The sequence below is a fragment of the Monodelphis domestica genome, chromosome 4 (genome assembly GCF_027887165.1).
Source record: "Monodelphis domestica isolate mMonDom1 chromosome 4, mMonDom1.pri, whole genome shotgun sequence".
Lineage (NCBI taxonomy): Eukaryota > Metazoa > Chordata > Mammalia > Didelphimorphia > Didelphidae > Monodelphis > Monodelphis domestica.
In genome coordinates, this window is record NC_077230.1 from 90842937 (window position 1) to 90864392 (window position 21456).

Here is a 21456-nt window from a genome sequence, read left to right on the forward strand (position 1 = left end):
GTCAAAATTCCAGATACCTACTGAAAAGGTACACCCCACTACCCAATAGAAAACTCTGTTCCTTGGATATGTTTATTGCACTGTTCTAGTTCCAAGACTGTTAAAACACATAAAATGGCCCTTTCATCTTCTTGCTATGTATTAAGCAAAACACAGTGGATTTGTTTAATCTCTTTCACTTCATTAAACTTGAGCTCCAAGTTCCTAAAGTCCTGGGGGCACCCTGTGATGTATAGCTCATTATAGCTCACACTTTCTACTTTTCTTTTCCTGGGACATTCTTAAAGGCAGTGACTTCAAGGACCTGATTCCATTCAGAAAATTCTGGAAAACAAGGAGGATGTTTAAACTTATTACAAAAAGTTTACCTATCTAACAAAGAGGATCAGAAAATTAAGTCACAGTTCCTTTTAACCAAGCCTTCTTGGAGGCTTTTTCCACTTCGCTGTCTCTGTAACTTACTATATGTGTGCCCTTGAGCAAGTCACTGAACTAGGAGCCTCAGCTTCCTCATCTGGAGGGGGGAAAATAGAAATAATAAAACTGGGGATTCTAACTTCCTAGGATTGTCTGTGAAGCCATGGGAGTGATTGATCCTTTTGATCTCTGCCACAAATTTTCTTTTTTTTCTAATTGCTCTGAAATTTTATTTTTCATTATCTTAATCATTTTAGGTCAGTTCATTCAAATGGCCAATTTCCTCTCATGCTATCATCAGAGTAAAGCAAAAATCAATAGATACTTTTTCTTCCCTCTTGGAGAAGGGTGGATATAGTCAGTCATCACTTAGTCAAAAAGCACTTAAAAGAAAGATAGTCTCTTCCCTTAAAATACTTACATTCTAAAAGGAGAGGACAACTAAAACAAAGGAACGTTAAAAGGAGAAAGATTGGTAGGTAGCTCCTAGAGAGAATGGCTCAAAGTCTAGATCCAGAGTATAGCTAGGACAGAAGATTGTTGGTATAGACCCCACTCCAAATATGGAGGCTCCAGGAGGAACTCCTCAATGGGCGATGTGCAGTGAAGTGATGTTCTAGGGTAACAGATGAAGCATGGTGAGAATGCCTAGAGAGCCCAGTGCATAGACTCTTCCATTCCATCATCTTGCATAGAAACAACTCTGTTCACCAAATCTTTGTTGGTTTTACCCAAAAGGTGCTTGGCACAAATTTTTATGGACTTCCAATAGGTATGTAAGACATTTTAAGGATTTGTAGGAATTACTTTGTAAATGATTCCTTTCCATTCTTCTCTAAATAATGCTTATATTGTATTGAGTTCCTTTTTTCAACAAAACAATCATATGATAGATGTCAATTTTTTTTCTTCTTCAATTCCCTAGACACTGGCTCAAAGTGTCACTACCAAGAATACCTTCAAAAATTCTATGGTTAACACTAACGGGCATTCATTCCTTCAGCAAACATTTAGCAAACACTTAGTAAACATTTAGTAAACACAACTAGTACGCAGAGCACTCTATGAAATGCTGAAGGGACTCAAAGTTTATATATTACCCTAATGATGAATGTTATAGTTTAGTAGTGGACTAAGACACCCATACAGACACTTCTGAAATATAACCAAAAAGAGAGTTATAAAGCAAAAGGCTAGGAAAGGCCCATAAAAGAAGGTTATTAAGGATTGTAGAGTTCAGGGGCAGGTGGGTAACACAGTGGACAAAGAGTTAAACCTGGAGATGGGAGGTCCAGGGTTCACATCTGACCTCAGACACTTCCCAGCTGTGTGACCCTGGGCAAGTCACTTAATCCCCATTGCCTAGCCCTTACCACTCTTCTACCTTGGAGCCAATACACAGTATCTATTCCAAGACAAAAGGTTAGAGTTTTAAAAATTGTAGAGTTCTGAGAAGGAATCCTGGAAGAAGAAAAATTTGATCTCTGCTTTAAAGGATAGACAGGCATTCAACAGGCAAAGAGAGACAGGCAAGCATTTTTTCAGGCACAGAAAACAATCAAAGCAAACACAGGGGGCTTGTCTGGGGGACAGAGAGGATTTCAGGTTCAACTAAAGCACAAAATGCCTAAAAGACTAATATGAGAAGACTTGAAAGGTAGGATGGCTCAGATGGGGAAAGGCTTTGAACGACCGAGTAATTTGAACTTTCTTTGGTAGACAATAAGAATAAGAACACTGAAAATGTTGGCCATGTATATATATTACAGCAGGGGCAGATATGTTCATATAAGAAAGAATATCCTGCTCGTGGTAAGGACAGATTGGAAGAAGAGAGTGGAAGCAGGAAGGAGGTGATCTACATGTAAATTAGGGTCTGAAATAGAATGAGAACAATGGGAAGGGAAACTGGGAGCAGATGTGAAAAATAGTGGGTTAGAATTGACAGCAATTGACAACCAGTTGTTTATGAAAGGTGAGGAAGAGGTAGTAGTGAATATAAGAAAGAAAAAATATATACATGAAATCGCTAAGCAAGGGAATAGACAGGAATTAATGACCATGAAAGGTGAGGAAAGGAAAGCAATGAGGACATTTGTACTAGGGTGGTAGTAGGATATAAGAAAGAGGAGAAATAGGTGAGACATCTTTAAGAAACAGAATCCACAGGAATTAGTAACTGATTGACTATGACAGGTGAGGAAGAGGAAAGCATCAAAGAGGCCTCCAAAATTACATCTACTCTCCCAAGTGGATGAATGGTGATGCCACAGACAAAAATAGTGAAGTCAGGAGGATCCGGTTTATAGGGAAGATAAGTAAATATAGTTTCAGACCTACTGGGTATAAGATACCAGGACATTTAGACAGACAGGCTAGTCTAAAGTTCCCAAGAAAGAATGGAACTAGAGAAATAGATATAGGAGTCGTCTGCATAGAAGTGGTAGTTGAAGCCATAGGAATCAAACAGATTTATAGAGGAGAGAGCCCAGAAAAACAAAGGCTGTTGGAAAACATCCATATGAAGCCTGGAGGGGGGAGGGGGAAAGCCATTGAAAGAACCATAGGAAAGGTTGGAGAAATAAAAGAATCAGGAAAATCCACAAACATGGTACTGATTCCAAAACCAGGCAGGTCAAAAACAGAGAAAGAAAACTATAGGCCAATCTCCCTAATGAATATAGATGCAAAAATCTTAAATAGGATACTAGCAAAAAGACTCCAGCAAGTGATCAGAAGGATCATTCACCATGATCAAGTAGGATTCATACCAGGGATGCAGGGCTGGTTCAACATTAGGAAAACCATCCACATAATTGACCACATCAACAAGCAAACTAGCAAGAACCACATGATTATCTCAATAGATGCAGAAAAAGCCTTTGATAAAATACAATACCCATTCCTATTAAAAACACTAGAAAGCATAGGAATAGAAGGGTCATTCCTAAAAATAATAAACAGTATATATCTAAAACCAACAGCTAATATCATCTGCAATGGGGATAAACTAGATGCATTCCCAATAAGATCAGGAGTGAAACAAGGATGCCCATTATCACCTCTACTATTTGACATTGTACTAGAAACACTAGCAGTAGCAATTAGAGAAGATAAAGGAATTGAAGGCATCAAAATAGGCAAGGAGGAGACCAAGTTATCACTCTTTGCGGATGACATGATGGTCTACTTAAAGAATCCTAGAGATTCAACCAAAAAGCTAATTGAAATAATCAACAACTTTAGCAAAGTTGCAGGATACAAAATAAACCCACATAAATCATCAGCTTTTCTATATATCTCCAACACAGCTCAGCAGCAAGAACTAGAAAGAGAAATCCCATTCAAAATCACCTTAGACAAAATAAAATACCTAGGAATCTATCTCCCAAGACAAACACAGGAACTATATGAACACAACTACAAAACACTCGCCACACAACTAAAACTAGACCTGAACAAATGGAAAAACATTAACTGCTCATGGATAGGACGAGCCAATATAATAAAAATGACCATCCTACCCAAACTTATTTATCTATTTAGTGCCATACCCATTGAACTACCAAAATACTTCTTCACTGATTTAGAAAAAACCATAACAAAGTTCATTTGGAAGAACAAAAGATCAAGGATATCCAGGGAAATAATGAAAAAAAACACATACGATGGGGGCCTTGCAGTCCCTGACCTAAAACTATATTACAAAGCAGCAGTCATCAAAACAATTTGGTACTGGCTAAGAAACAGAAAGGAAGATCAGTGGAATAGACTGGGGGAAAGCGACCTCAGCAAGACAGTATACGATAAACCCAAAGATCCCAGCTTTTGGGACAAAAATCCACTATTCGATAAAAACTGCTGGGAAAATTGGAAGACAGTGTGGAAGAGACTAGGAATAGATCAACACCTCACACTCTACACCAAGATAAATTCAAAATGGGTGAGTGAATTAAACATAAAGAAGGAAACCATAAGTAAATTGGGTAAACACAGAATAGTATACATGTCAGACTTTTGGGAGGGGAAAGGCTTTAAAACCAAGCAAGATATAGAAAGAATCACAAAATGTAAAATAAATAATTTTGACTACATCAAACTAAAAAGCTTTTGTATAAACAAAACCAATATAACTAAAATCAGAAGGGAAACAACAAATTGGGAAAAAATCTTCATAGAAACCTCTGACAAAGGTTTAATTACTCATATTTATAATGAGCTAAATCAATTGTACAAAAAATCAAGCCATTCTCCAATTGATAAATGGGCAAGGGAAATGGATAGGCAGTTCTCAGATAAAGAAATCAAAACTATTAACAAGCACATGAAGAAGTGCTCTACATCTCTTATAATCAGAGAGATGCAAATCAAAACAACTCTGAGGTATCACCTCACACCTAGCAGATTGGCTAACATAACAGCAAAGGAAAGTAATGAATGCTGGAGGGGATGTGGCAAAGTGGGGACATTAATTCATTGCTGGTGGAGTTGTGAATTGATCCAACCATTCTGGAGGGCAATTTGGAACTATGCCCAAAGGGCGACAAAAGAATATCTACCCTTTGACCCAGCCATAGCACTGCTGGGTCTGTACCCCAAAGAGATAATGGACACAAAGACTTGTACAAAAATATTCATAGCTGCGCTCTTTGTGGTGGCCCAAAACTGGAAAACGAGGGGATGCCCATCAATTGGGGAATGGCTGAACAAACTGTGGTATATGTTGGTGATGGAGTACTATTGTGCTAAAAGGAATAATAAAGTGGAGAAGTTCCATGGAGACTGGAACAACCTCCAGGAAGTGATGCAGAGCGAGAGGAGCAGAACCAGGAGAACATTGTACACAGAGACTAATACACTGTGGTATAATCGAACGTAATGGACTTCTCCATTAGTGGCGGTGTAATGTCCCTGAACAACTTGCAGGGATCCAGGAGAAAAAAACACCATTCATAAGCAAAGGATAAACTATGGGAGTGGAAACACCGAGAAAAAGCAACTGCCTGAATACAGAGGTTGAGGGGACATGACAGAGGATAGACTCTAAATGAACACTCTAATGCAAATACTATCAACAAAGCAATGGGTTCAAATCAAGAAAACATCTAATGCCCAGTGGACTTACGTGTCGGCTATGGGGGGTGGGGGGGAGGAAAAGAAAATGATCTATGTCTTTAACAAATAATGCTTGGAAATGATCAAATAAAATATATTAAAAAAAAAAAAGAAGAATCAGGAAAATCGGGTGCCTCTGAAGCCACAGGATAAGAAGAAGATGTTGAGGAGCAGTGTCTAAATCTATAGAAGTCAAGGATGGATGAAAAAAGGACCGAGCATACTGTAAGCTTTTGGTGACCTTTGAAAGACCAATTTCAGTAGAGTGGTGGTAAAGAAGCTAGATTTCAAGGTGCTGCTGAGAGATATGGGATATTGAGGTAATGAAGGCATTGGGTACAGATAACTTTTTTAAACCTTTACCTTCCATCTTAGAATCAATACTGTGTATTGGTTCTAAGGCAGCAGAGCAGTAAGGGCGAGATGATGAGGGTTAAGTGACTTGCCCAGGATCACATAGCTAACATGTGTCTCAGACCACATTTTCACCCAGGACCTCCTGTCTCTAGGTCTGGTTCTCAATCCACTGAACCACCTGGTGGCTTGTACAGATAACTTTTTCTCTTATCAATGAAGAGAAGAAGAAATATGATAGGCTATAAGGGTCATGGTCTGTACTCTGATTTAAAAAAAAAAAAGACTGGGGAGAACTGAGTATATTTAGAGGTAGATGACGCAAGGGAAAGACTGAAGGAACATGAAAGAGATAGAATGATTACTGGTACAAAGTCCTGGAGGAGAAAGGAGGGAATTAGATTAGGAGTAAAAGTAAAAGGATTAGTTTTGGCAAGGAATGCAGATGGTTCTGTGATCAGCTGTGACCATGTGACTGCCCCCTCATTTTACTATTCAACAAACTCCAGTAGCTCCCTATCACCTTTAGGAAGGGATGTAAAATCCTCTGTCTGGCACTCACATTCCTTTACGACCAGACCCCCTCCCTCTTTTCCAGGATTTTTATACCATATTCACCTCCTAGATTCTCTGTGATCCAGCAACACTGGCCTAAATATTCTGGGCATTCTAACTGGGGGGCTGCCATTGCCAACAAACGTCTCCCTCTTTATTACCATCTCCTGGCTTCCTTGACCTCCTTTAAATCCCAGAAAGAAAAAAAAAATCCCTCCTACAAGAAGTCTTTCCCGATTCATGTTAGTGTCTTCTTTCTCTTGATTCTCTTCAATTTGTCCTGGTTATATAATTTAGACATGGTGGTTTTCATGTTATCACTCTCATTAGATTGTGAGTTCTTTAAATTCAGGGACTGTCTTTTGTCTTTCTTTATATTCTCAGTGCCTACCAGTGCCAGCACATAGAAGGGCATTTAATAAAATCCATATTGAATGAAATATGGAAGAAATAAGGGATAGTTTTGCTGACAAATTTCAAAAAAATAAAGAACATTAAGAAGTTCATATCACATGGGTTCATAAGAGCATAGCTTTCAATTTGAAAGGACCTTATGGGTCAGAGTTTAACCCCATTCATTTAATTTTATTATTTTATGTTAAATAGGTTTTAATGATTCATTGTTTTTACATAATTACTAAATATATGTCCAACCTCCTCCACCACCAAAATGAAAACAAATGTTCCTTGCAACAAAGAAAAACAAAGTTTAAAAAAACCTGATACATTTGGCCCATAATGATACAAAAGTGACCCATCTAACAACATATGCAACTTCCTCATTTTATAATCCTTACTTTCTCTGATGAGAAAAGGAACAGGATGCTTTGTTATCTGCTCTAAGCGACCATTATTGGTTTTTTACTTACTCAGTCTGGTTCCCTTTCAGGCATCTTTTTAGTTACATAGTTGCAGTCATTGCACCATTTCTCTTGCATTACCCTTTGTTTCAATCTGTCACAGTTCACAGAGATCATTCCATGATTTCCTAAATTCTGCATACTCTTCATTTCTTCATTATTGTATTCTGCTTTACTCATAAAATAATGTTAATAGCTAGCATTTATATACCTCTTTAAGATGTGCAAAAGCACTTCTCAAATATTACTGTTACCTACATTTTACAGTGGAAGAAACTAAGGCAGAGGTGGTTAAGTGGCCTTCCTGGAATCACACTGCTAGTATCAGAGGTTGGATAGAATTGAGATCTTCCCAACTCCAGGATCATGACTCTATCCCTTATGCTATCTAGCCACCTTAGTTTGTTACCTCACATGCCATAATTTCTTCAATCATTTCACAATGGATGAGCAGTCACCTTATTTTCAGTTCTTAACTACCATAGAAGGTCAACTGTAAATAATGCAATATATACTGAAACTCTGTTTCTATCTTTCTAAATATACTAGAATGATTGAGTCAACAGAGTAGAAAGAGGTTGGTCAGTTTTTCTGTATAATTGTAAATTTTTTTAAAAATCCACAGCCAAGCACCAAAGTAAAATTCTAAAAATTAAAGGCAAGATCAGTAAAACTGAATGTAAGAAAATTATTGAATTAATAAATAAATCTAGAAGTTGGCTTTATGGAAAAAATAAAAAAAATAGAAAGTCAAGGCTTAATATGATTTTTAAAAAAAGAAGAAGAGAGAAGAAAACCAAATCACTAGCACTAAAGATGGAAAGGGTAAATATACCACCAATGAAGATGAAATTAAATTGTTAGGAGTTATTTTGCTCAATTATATGTCAACAAATTTAACAATGTAAGTGAAATTGAAGAATATTTATAAGAATATAAACAAACTGCTTAGACCATCAGAAGAGGAAATAGAATATCTAAATAAACCTATTTTAGAGAAAAAGAAATTAAGGATTATTCACTATTATCAGGTAGGATTTATACTAGGAATGCAAGGATGGTTCAATATTAGGAAAATCATCCACATAACTGACCATATCAATAATCAAACCGACAGAAATCGCATGATTATCTCAATAGATACAGAAAAATCCTTTGACAAAATACAACACTCATTCTTATTGAAAACACTAGAAAGTATAGGAATAGAAGGGACTTTCCTAAAAATAATGAACATTAAATATCTAAAACTATCAGCAAACATCATTTGCAATGGGGATAAACTAGAAGCCTTTCCAATAAGATCAGGAGTGAAGCAAGGATGCCCATTATCACCTCTATTATTTAATATTGTACTAGAAATGCTAGTAGTAGCACTTAGAGAATAAAAAGAAATTGAAGGGATTAAAGTAGGCAATGAGGAGACCATGCTATCACTCTTTGCAGATGATATGATGGTCTACTTAAAGAATTCTAGAAAACCAACTAAAAAGCTTGTAGAAATAATTAATTTTAGGAGAGTTGCAGTGAACAAAATAAACCCACATAAATCAGCAGCATTTCTATATATTTCCAACAAAACTCAGTAGCAAAAATTAGAAAGAGAAATTCCATTTAAAATAACTCTATATAATATAAAATATTTAGGAATCTATCCAAGACAAACACAGGAACTATATGAACACAACTACAAAACACTCTCCACACAATTAAAACTAGATCTAAATAACTGGAAAAAACATTAATTGTTCATGGGTAGGACAAGCTAATATAATAAAAATGACAATCCTACCCAAATTAATTTACTTATTCAGTGCCATACCTATCAAACTACCAAGAAATTTTTTTAGATAATTAGAATAATTATGACAAAGTTCATCTGGAAGAACAAAATATCAAGGATATCCAGGGAAATCATGAAAAAAATGCGAAAGAAGGCGGCCTTGCAGTCCCAGATCTCAAACTATACTATAAAGCAGTGATCTTCAAAACAATGTGGTACTGGCTAAGAGAAAGAAGGGTAGATCAATGGAATAGACTAGACAAATGACCTCAGCAAGATAGTATTCAATAAATACAAAGATTTTTTTTTTTTGGGGGGGTGGTAGAACAAGAACTCACTCTTTGACAAAAACTGCTGGGAAAATTGGAAAACAGTATGGGGAAAATCAAGTTTAGATCAACATCTTACACCCTACACCAAGATAAATTCAAAGTGGATAAATGACTTAAATATGAAGAGTGAAATCATAAATAAATTAGGTGAACACAGAATAGCATACCTGTCAGATCTGTTGGAAAGGAAGGAATTAAAGGCCAAGCAAGAGATAGAGAACATTACAAGGTTTTTTATAAACCTTTACTTTCCATCTTATTTGAACTTAGGACCTCCTGTCTCTAGTCATTAAGCCATCTAACCACCCTTCAACCAGTAATGGCAGACCTTTTAAAAATGGAGTGCCAGGCGACACTCTCACCCCTCAGGTCCAGTGCCCCGCCTTCCTCAGTGCTAAGCTTACCCCACACAGGGGAGGAAGCACTCCCATTGGGCTGCTGGATGGAGGGGGCAGGTGAAATGAGGAATGTCCTCAGTGAATGTAGAGATGGGGATGGGGAGGAGAGTGGCCCAAGTGCTCTGTTCCCCTCCAGCTCTGCCACCTGTGAGTCACCCACCCTATCCCCTGTGTGCTTCTATTGACTGCTGGGCAGAGGGGCAGGGGATATGAGGAGAGGAGCAGCTCTGCCAGAGTTACTCTACCTTTCTAGTAAGGAACTGGGGGGGGGGCTGATGGAGGGTAGCCTCATGCCCATGGAGAGCACTTTGCATGCCAACTTTGGCACTCGTGCCATAGATTTGCCATCACTGTCCTAAACTATATTTATTTTTTTAATCCTTACCTTCCATCTTAGAAGCAATACTATGTGCTAATTCCAAAGCAGAAGAGAGGTAAGGGCTAGGCAATGGGGGATAAGTGACTTGCCCAGGGTCACATAGCTAGGAAGTATCTGAGGTCACATTTGAACCCAGGATTTCCTATCTCTAATCCACTGATCCACCTACCTGCCTCTAAACAGGAAGTTTTTGAGGCAGAATTTAAACTTAGGTCTTTCTGATTCCAAGTCATTGATAGATGGAGCAAATTTGCTATAGGTGTAAAGTTTGGGTATTATGCATTTCCCGATTGGATTACTAGGTTCTGACTAAGGTCATTCTCTATAAATATGCAAGTGAACAATTTTCAGAACTCAGAAAAAGAGCAGCTGTTTTAAATTCAAAGATAATCAGAACCAATTTATGATGTTTGTACTCTGATAAAAAAGCCAATATAACTATTACTAACATTCACCAGCATTCCACATCCAGATACTAGAAAATTATTTGCCAAGGAGGTAATCCCACAAATTCAAATTTTCTAGTCTCTGAATATGGGGTTCAACAAAGGGTTCTGGCCCTAAGTTCTTAAATCAAGAACATACCAAGTGAAATGAAAGCACATTCCTAAAGGCAAAGAAAATATAAAACCAAAGAGAAACTGGGAATGAGCAGTGCTTCCTTTGTCCCTAATTTATGAGTGATCAGCTTTCAGATTTGCTTTGAAAGGGATGGAGAAGGGGGAATAAAGGAAAGGAGGAGTTGGTGCTCTCTGACCAAGCCCCTTTAGGGGAAGTAGCTAGGTAGTAAGGTAGAGAGAGCACTGAGCAGGGAGATCTGAGTTCAAATCTACTCTTGACTATTTACTAGCCAGGCAAGTTCCTTCACCTCTCTGTCTCAGTTTCCTCATTTTACAAATAAAGATAACACTAACTTCTCCGGGTTCTGGAGATGATCAAATGAGATATACCTAAAGTGTTTTGCAAACCTCACCACACTATATATATGAAGAAAAAAAAACAACTCTCAAAACCTTCAGTTGTCTTCAAAATCCTACCTCCTTGGAACACCAAGCACATTTTGGGTTGATGAGCAGACACTCTTCACAGGAGGTGGCACTCCCACTTGTACAGATGTTGAGACCTTCAAAGAGACAGAAAAACAAAAAGAGGTAAAGGTATCAGTGAGTCCCAAGCTATCACCTCAATGATGAAGGTTTTGAGTTGAAGGCTATATACCCCTGTCAGACCATTTGTTCAATTGAAAAGATCCAAAATTGTATCTCTTTCTCTCTTGCTATTTGACAGCAATTTCAAAAACATTCATCAGATCATTATTCCACCTTGTCACCACAGATCTCTATGTCACATTCTTATTCCTAACATAAATAAATGTTTATTTACCTGTTTTCAAATAGGTACCCAAGCCTTTGAAACACAGAAGCATTGAGTAGAAAGGAAGAAAAAAATGCCACTCATTTTTGGCCAAAATCTACAACATGTTAAGAAACAGTCTGAGGAGCTTTTAGTCTTTGAAAATAGCTATAGTTTCTTCCTTACTGTACTAAAATCTGGGTACATATTTCTTTTTTCTTTTTTTTAAAGAAAAGAAATTTATTTTTTTCTCCCCACTCTTCCCATTCAATAGGAAAAGAAAAAAGAAATTTCTTATAACAAACACACATAGCCAAGGCAAAACCAATTCCCTCATTGGCCATGCCCCAAAACCCATATATATCTGATTGTGCAGTCTGAGGTTCTTTCATTGATTCTTGGTAATTGTGGATAGTTACTATGTTGATCAGAGTTCTTACAGCTTTCAAAGTTATTTGTCTATATCAGTGGTGGTGAACCTATGGCACATGTGCCAGAGTGGGAACATGGGTACACACACCATTGCCCCAGCACAGAATTCACCAGAGTTTGTTACTAGAAAGCCAGAGGGATACAGGACTAGGATGCTCTCCATGCTCACCTGAGGACATTTTCTCAAATCACTCACCCCTCTACAAGATTCACCATCACTGGTATACATAGTATTATTATTATTGTATAAAATATTCTCCTGGTTCTGTTCATTTTATTCTTCATCAGTTTATAAAATCATTAAAACTGTTCATTCTTGGGGCAGCTAGGAGATTTAGTAGTTTGAAAGTCAAGTCTACATTTAGAAGGTCCTGGGTTCAAATTTAGACTCAGATACTTCTTCACTGTGTGACCCTAAGCAAGTCATTTAACAGTCATTGTCTCACCCTTACCCTTCTTCTGCTTTGGCACCAAAACACAGCATTGATTCTAAGACAAAAGGTAAGGGTTATTTTAAAAAGTATTCATTCTCATAACGTTGATATTATAGTAGAAATTATTCTTTTGGCTCTACTTACTTTTCTATGCATCAATTTAGACAAATCTTTCCCTGTCTTTTTGAAGTCATGTATTTCTTACAACTGTCAGTCAATTAACACAATTAAGTGCCAGCTATGTGCCAGGCACTGTGCTAAGTGCTGAGATTAAAAAGAAAGACAAAAGGCAGCCTCTGCTCTTAAGGAGCCCACTATCTAAAGGGGGGGGGATGATATGCAAATAACTATGTAGAATGAAGCATTCCACAAACTTTATAAATTGGGAACAATCAACAGAGAGAAGGCACTAGAATTTTTTTTAATCTTACCTTCTGAATACTGAAAGAAAAGATGATTTTGGAGTTGAACAAATGGTTAAGGAGACTGTGTCTATAAATGAGAATTAGATACCTTAAAATCAAGAATTATAAGCTCCTGAGCAGGAATGAAGTGTGTGCTTAGTAAAGTATGTACTTTACAAAAGGAAAAAAAATCCTAACTTCTGTCTTAGTATCAATTCTAAGACAGAAGAGCTGGGAGGGATAGGCAAAGGAGGTAAGTGATTTGCCCAGCTCACATAGCTAAGAGGCTGAAGTCAAACTTGAACCCAGGACCTTGTGTCTCTAGCTCTGACTCTCTATCCACTGAGTCACCCAGCTGCCCCTAAATACTAGAATTAACAGTATTCATATGGCAGACAAGTCCTCTTTAGTGATATGAGGGGAAATAGAGGAGATTGGAATTTTCAAGCACTAGGCTAGGGAAAGGGAATAAAAGGGAATGAGCATTTATATAATGTCTACCGTGTGCTTGGCACAGCACTACATACTTTACAAATATCATCTCACCTGAGATTTAAACTAAGAGTCAAAGTGCTGACGCTGCTGGCTTATTAGTAATACAACTAAATAAAAACACTTGGTCTGGCACTCAAAGTCTTAGGTTCTAGTCCCAGTTCAGTCACTAACTAGCTGTGTGACCACAGACAAGTCACCTCACCTCACTGGCCTCAATTTCCTCATCTATAAAATGGGGAAAACAGTGACCTGGGCAATGTACCTTGTCCCAGAGTTGTGGTTAGGATCCAATGTAAGAAGGGATGGGAATGGATTTTGTAAACTATGAAGCTCCACTCCAGGCCAGGAGTTGGAAGGACCAGGGTTCGACTCTGGCCTCAGACACTTCATGATTGGGTGCAAGTCACTTAACCCCGATTGCCTGGCCTTTACCACTCTTCTGTCTTAGAACTGATACTAAAACAGAAAGTAAGGCTTTAAAAAAAATTACGAAGCTCCATACAAATAAATGTCATTATTAGGGACTCACCATAATACTATTTTTGGAAAAGACCCATAATTTCCATCCACATAGTACAATCCCCCTACCAATGCAGATTGCAGACAGCCATACAGTGTACAACCTTAAGAGAGCAGCTCTGGGAAACTGAGAGACGACGTGACTTGCCAAGAGTTCTAGCTAATACATGTCACAGTCAGGTTTTTTAACCCAGGACTTCCAAACTGAAGCCAGCTCTCTATTCATTGTTCCATGTTGCTTCTCACTTTTATAATGGCTAGATACCTGACTTTAAAACTCTGAAGACCTGGGTTCAAATCCTGCCTATGACAAATAATAATCAAAATCTAACATTTATATGGCATTTACTGTGTGCCAGCTACTGTGCTAAGTACTTAATAACATTATCTCATTTGACACTCACAATAACCCACTGGATGGGTGCTATTATTATCTCTACTTTACATATGAGGAAACTGAGGCAAACAGAAGTTAAGGAGGAGTAGCAGCTACCATTAATGTAGTGTGTGCCTGGTATTCTGCTAAATACTTTACAGTTATCTCAGTTGATCTTCTAGCACTGATCTGGGAGATAGGTGCTATTATTATCATCCCTATTTTACAGATGAGGAAACTAAGGCAAATTGTGGTTAAGTGACTTTTCCAGGATCACACAGCCAGTAAGCGTCTGAAGCTGTCATTTGAACTCACATTCTTCCAATTTCAGACCCAGCACTCTATCTACTGAGCCACCTAACTAGCCCTGCACATATTGGTTGGGCAACACTGGGAGGTCACTTAATTCCTCAATGTTCTAGACAATTGTCAAGGAAGAAGAGATGTTGCTGAATTGCACTGGAAGAGGGAATTTCTTCACTTAGGACTTACCTATAACAATTAAATCATAGATCCAGTCCTTATCGATAATAATAATAATAATAATAATAATAATAATAATAATAAATTACCCCTCTGTTATACTAAAGTATACTGTTGTTTTTGTTTTTATCCAAGCAGAAGTCTGTCCCAAAGAGTATGTTGCCATTAGAACTTCCTGAAAGAGGAATACTATATATATACCAATTTCCAATTAAGTAGAGTGACTATGCTGGTATTTACTATCACAGAATTTTATTTTATTTTATGTTTTTGCCTTTTAAATTTTTATTTTTTTAAAATATTTTCCCATGTTTATATGATTCATTTTCTTTCCTTCCCTTCTTTCTTCTCCCCTCCCAGAACCAACAAGCAATTCCACTGGGTTTTACAAATGTTGTCACTTGATACCTATTTCCACATTATTCATTTTTGCAATAGAGCAATCTTTTAAAACCAAAAGCCCAACTCATAGATTCATATAAACAAATTATATGATCAGTGATATGTTTTCTTCTGTGTTTCTACTCCCACAGTTCTTTCTCAAAAGTCCCTTGGGAATATCCTGGCTTGTTGCATTGCTACTAGTAAAAGTCCGTTACATTGGATAGTTCCACAATGTTTCACTTTCTGTTTACAATGTTCTCTTGGTTCTGCTTTATTTCACTCCGTATCAGTTCACTGAGCTTCTTCCAATTCATGTGGAATTCCTCCAGTTCATCATTCCTTTCATCACGGTAGTATTCCATCACTATCATATACCACAAGTTGTTCAGCCCTTCCCCAATCGATGGACACCCCTTCATTTTCCAGTTTTTGCCACCACAAAGAACATGGCTACATCACAGAATTTTAGAGCTGGAATGATCTTGGAAGACTTGAAAATATGGATGACCACACCAAATTGTTCCCAAATCTCATAAATATTTCCAATCTGTTTCCATTCTAGAAATTCTGCCAAGCTATTTTGCTCATTTGGGCATTCTCCACTCTCTAAACACATTGACATTTGAGACAGTGGGACATTTGGTTGGCTGAGTGAGTCACCCAGAACCACTGTATGTATGTTTTCAAAGAAAGGAAGTAAGAAATAAAAGCTGGATCCACAGAAAGTCACACTAGGTTACCAAAATAGGAAGTAGTAAAAACAGACTATCACCACATTTACTTTTCTATTACACACATTGACTTCCTATCTCTATCTCAGCTTAAACACTTTTTTTCCCCAATGCTTTAAGGCTCTCAGGTTTATTATAAACCATAATCTTTAAACAAAAAAAAAGTGCAAACCTGGCAACAAAGTCAGGCTGGAAAAGGCAGCAAATTTGCAGGCAGAAGCCCTGATAGATTTGAACCTCAGTTTAGCTACTAATTACCATGGGCAAATCACTCCTGGTCTATATTTCCTCACTAGAGTAAGTGATTTCTAAGGCCCTCTCCAGCATTAAATCTATGATAAGTATCTGAATTAGCTAAGCCTTATTAGACCTCTCAATAATTCACCATTTTGGGGAGCAGCTGGCTCAGTGGATAAAGAATAGAGTCTGGAGTCGGGAGATGTGAATTCAAATCAAGTCTCTGACACTTCCTAACTGTGTGATGCTGGGCAAGTCATTTAACCCTGTTTGCCTCAGTTTCTTCATCTGGAGCTGGAGAAATGAGCTGGAGAAAGAATGACAAACCACTCTCCAGTATCTTTGCCAAGAAAACCCCAAATGGGCTCACAGAATTAGACATGACTGAAACAACCAAACAACAAAAAGCTAAACAAGCCCCTGAATTTTCTTTAAAAGATTTCTTACCTCCATCATTCCTTTCCAACTGTCATATCATGATCACCTCATACATCAATGACTGTAACAGTCTCAACTTCAAAATGCTTCCGCAATTCATTTGGGGTGGAATGGAAAAAGGGCTGGTTGGCGCTGGTATCAGCCCTGCCTCTGATGCATGCTGCCTGGGTGCCCCTGGACAAGTTACTTACCCTCAAGAGGCCTTGGTTTCCTCAAATATAAAGTAAGGGGGTTGGACCACATGGCCTCCGAGGTTGCCTTCAACTCTAGAGCTAGGATCCCATGACTTTCATCTCCTGATTTTTCTTCTAAAAGATTGTTAATGTAGTCATATTTCTAACTGATGAATAGGTTGTGTCTCCAGGGAGAGTCAAGTTGCAGATCTCTGTCCAGGGCTTCTGAACTCCTTTTGTGCCAGGGACCCCCTCGTGGCAGTCTGATGAAGCCTGTGGACCCCTCTCAAAATTATGCTTTTAAGTGCATAAAATAAAATGCTCAGGATCACAGAGGAAACCCGTGATATTGAAATGAAGTTATGAAAATACTTTTTAAAAAATAATTTCACAGAACCTTGGGTTAAGAATTCCTGCAGGGGGCAGCTGGGTGGCTCAGTGGATTGAGAACCAGGCCTAGAGATGGGAGGACGTAGGTTCAAATCTGGCCTCAGACACTTCCCAGCTGTGTGACCCTGGGCAAGTCACTTGACCCCCATTGCCTAGCCCTTACCACTCTTCTGCCTTGGAGCCAATACACAGTATTGACTCTAAGACGGAAGGTAAAGGTTTAAAAAAAAAAAGAATTCCTGCATTCCTTTTGGATTTTAGTGTTGAAATCTTCCATTCAAAACAAAACAAAACAAAGCAAAAACAACATTCTCTGCAAGAACCTCTGCCAATTAGAGATTCATCTGGATTAACATTCTGACTTTTAGAATTAAAATATTCCCTCAGATGATTATATTAATCAGTCCATCAAAAATGAATGTAAAGAGGGGGCAGCAAGGTGCCTTATTGGATCAAGAGCAAGGTCCAGATTTAGGAGGTCCTGAATTCAAATTTGACCTCAGCTACTTCCTAGCTATATGACCCTAGTCAAGTCACTTAAACTCAATGACCTAGCCCTTACCACTCTTCTGTCTTGGAAACAATACTTCGTATTCTTTCTAAGACAGAAGGTAAAGGTTTTTTGTTTTTTTGTTTTTTTTTAGTGAATATAAAGAAAAATGAGGATCTTGAAAGAAGTACTGCTATAGCTAAGTTCTAAATTCTTTTTTTTTGCACATTCTTAAAATATTATCACATGACTTATTTTTTGCTTGTTTTTTGACAGTGAGCCAGTCATTTAACATTCATTTTCTCATGCACAAAATGGAAAGAATAATACTTGCCACAATGTTCCTCATGGACTCGGTACATAGGAAACCCTTGGACAACTCCAAGCACTTACTTAAGGGTGAGTTCTTGTACCAGCATAATAGCATGAGCTCTTTGCTCTTTAGGCAGGCTAGTTTGTTTGTTCACTCTCCAGGCCCATGATCAAGTTTTACTTAGTACTCATAATTCTTTGCTTTCACTCTGATTTGGAATCAGAGAAATTGGGTTCAAATCATGGCACTGCCCTTTACTTGTCCTGTGACACTGGGTAAGTCACTTAACCTTTCTGGGTCTCAATTTTCTCAACTGTAAATTGAGAGTTGGATGAGATGATGTCTCAACATCCTTCTGGCTCTAAATCTATAAACCTACAATCTTGTTGGTTTTTTTTTCTCTCGCCAAGATGCTATTTCCTCCCCTCTCTGACTATCCAAATCCTACCAATCTTTTAGATCTCGTCACCCTGAAGCCTCTGCTGACTACTCCAGTCCCAGTTCACTTTTCACTTAAGTCCTACAGCATCTGCAAATAATTTAGCATTAACTACGAGGGGTGGAGGGTGAGGTCCAGACCAGTGATTCCATTGGTAGAGGGAACTCATTACAGAGAAAGTTCTTCTACCAATACAGACTTGCAAATTATAGTCTTGGAGTTGTCTGGCTCATTAAATAGACATTAAAAAATTTGCCCAGTGTCAAAAAGCCAGCATGGGTCATAGGTTGGACTTTGAATGAATGAATGAATGGATGGATGGATAGATAGGTAATTGACGGGATAGATGAATGGATGAACAGATTTTTTTAAAGCATTTATTAAGTGCTTACACTGTGCTAAAATCTGGGGATACAAATACAAAGCCCTTTCATGTTGCCTTCCATATATATCTTATATGTACCTAATTATTTAGGTGGTGCATCTCCCATCAAAGAAGAGTCAGGACCAACTGAGGGCGGAAATTGTAATAAGCATCAAAGAAGACACAAAGAATAAGACAGCTCCCTTCACTAAACATTCATCCTATGCGGTAGCCTTTATTAAATACTGTGGGAAAATTCTTGGAATTATATAGATGATTCTTGCCATAAGAGAGCTTAAAATCCCAGAGAGAGGTTAAAAAAGACAAGAAATATAAATTTTACATTTCATAAAAAATGCCTTATATTTCAGGAAAAAATTTCTCAAGAGCTACAAACAAGGGAGTTTTCTACTTTTGAGGGGCTATGGCATTACTGTCTGCTGTGAAGATCGGTTTTTCCCTTGGGAACGATGATGTCTATCCTCAGGCGAACTTTATAAACTTCACTAAAACTTGTTATTCTCCCTGAATGGTGACATGTAACATGTTTATGTGGATTTCTATAAACTAATGCCTCAATAAGCCAGAGCTCTCCTGATTTCACAATGTCATTCTTAGCTGAATCTTTCTTGATCAAAGAACATACTAGCAAGAGGAAGGGTCAAGGGCAGCTGGGTAGCACAGTGGTCAGAGAACAAGGCTTGGAGTTGAGAGGATCTGGGCTCAGACACTTCCTAGCTGTGTGATCCTGGGCTAGTCACTTAACCCCTATTGCCTAGCCCTTGTCCTATCTGAGAGCTGTTACTAACACAGAAAGTAAGAATTTCTTTTAAAAATTGAAGAAGTGTCACCATGAGTCTTCCCTTAAGCACTGTGATTCTTAGGTCCCCTTTCCACCCATCTGGAACCACAAACCTTGGGGAAGTATTCAAAATTCTAGGTCTAGATCTAGAAATTCCCAAGGCAGGGCATCCACCCAGCAAATTGGACTGGGAGGAGCAGGAGACAGTTAGTAACTAGTATTCAACAATCTGTCTGTCCTACACTTTTGTTCAGAAAGGGAGGGGTGATAATGACTATATAATTGTGTTACTGTCCTTTTAGCAGAGGAGCAAAGTAGGTCTTTAATGAAAACATCCAGTGCCATGTTTCAACAAGCAAAAAGAAAACAAATCTTCCTTCAGACTCAACAAGAACAGTTTGGATGATTATGGTAAAGATAGAGTGTTGGACCTTAGTTTCACAAAGACCTGGGTTCAAATCTTACTTAGCTACATACTGAGCAATGTGATTCTGGGCAAGTCACTTCACATCTATAAAGTAAAGAGCTCTGAAACGGGTTGACCTCTAAAGTTTCTTCCAGAGCTCAATCTATTCTCCTATGAAAACAAAACTTATTAAGGAAAGATTATACAAAGCACTGTCCTAGACACTGGGGCAGACTCATTCCTGTCTTCATGGAAATTAGACACAAATTTGTGATTTTGTTGTTCACTTGTTTCAATAAAGTCTGCTTCTTCTAGACCCCACTGGGGAATTTCTTGGCAAAGATACTGGAATGGTTTGGCATTTCCTTCTCCAGCTTATTTTACAGATGAGAAAACTGAGGTAAATGAGGTTAATTGACTTGCCCACCAGGAGTCACACAGCTAAGTGTTTGAGATCAGATTTGAACTCAGAAAGATGAGTCTTCCTGATTCCAGGAATAAAGCTCTATGCACTATGATGCCACCTAGCTTCTCCCATTAGACCCAAATAAAGATTAAACAAAATGCAAGATATTGAATGAGGTTCAAACCAGGAAAGGAAAAAGATCATGACTACTCCAAACCCTGGAGACAAGTCAATTCACCATGTGGACTTCAATTTCTTCCTCCAAAACATTAAGAATTAGACTAAATATCAAAAGGTACCTTCCAACTTTATATCTATGACCCTGTGATGCTATGATGAAGATAATGGTAGACCAGTGAACCTTTTAGAGGGGTGGGGGCTATGAGAAATATCCTCAGGCTCAAGTGGAGATGGGGAGAAGAACAGCCCAGTCCTATGTCCCTCTGGTTTTCTAGTAATGAACTCTGAAGAACTCTGTACTGGGGCTACAGTAGGCATGCCCACAGAGAAGGCTCTGAGTGCCTCCTCTGGCACATGTGTTAGAGGTTCACCACCACAGTGGTAGACTGTAGTCTAGAAGCATGGAAAAACAATGTCTCTCTTCTTGACCCCTTGAGGGCAGGGACTATTAATTATTTCCTAGTTTTCCTGTATATAGCCTGCTTTGAATACATTTGTTTGCATGTTGTCTCTCCCATCAGATTATAAGATCCTTAAAAGCAGAACCTGTCTTTTGCCTTTTCTTTTGTAGCCCTAACACTGAGCATAGTTTCGGATATGCAGTAAGCACTTTTTTTTTTTAAAGCCTCACCTTCTGCCTTGGAAGTATTGATTCTAAGGCGGAAGAGCAGGAATGCCTCTGAAATTAACTTTCCCAGAGTCACAAAGCTAGAAAGTAACTGAGGTCATATTTGAACCCAGGACCTCCTGTCTCCACTGAGGCACCTAACTGCCTCCATAGCAGGCACTTAATAAATTTTTATTGAATTGAATTTCATTTTTTAAACATCTCCAATGACTGACTTAAAGTAGCAACTTAGCAAATGCTTGATTGATTAAAAAAAACAAAAACAAAACACTAGACCACAAAGTTCCATAAGACATTCTCTCTGCCAACTTCTGGAAGGAAATTAGAGGACAGACAAGTGTTGTTTTTTTTTTTTTAATTTCTCTCTGGTTTCCTCTGCCCATCCC

General features: G+C 38.2%; 1 protein-coding gene and 1 long non-coding RNA gene across 3 annotated transcripts in view; one reads left to right on the top strand and one right to left on the bottom strand.

Moving 5' to 3' along the window:
* ITGB5 (integrin subunit beta 5) overlaps positions 1-21456 on the bottom strand; it is a 197869-nt gene that overhangs the window by 169420 nt on the left and 6993 nt on the right. The window contains exon 2 of the mRNA XM_007493818.3: positions 11231-11316. Within this exon, the coding sequence (XP_007493880.2) occupies positions 11231-11316 (86 nt within the window). The remainder of the gene's footprint in view (positions 1-11230; positions 11317-21456) is intronic.
* Positions 1868-19593, top strand: LOC103101957 (uncharacterized). Of its 2 annotated transcripts, XR_001629836.2 has the most exons (4): positions 1868-2074; positions 17809-17931; positions 18760-18876; positions 19020-19593. It is a non-coding gene; the product is annotated as an uncharacterized LOC103101957 (long non-coding RNA). The 2 variants fall into 2 exon arrangements; XR_008911131.1 differs by lacking the exon at positions 19020-19593 and having other exon boundaries at positions 18760-18906.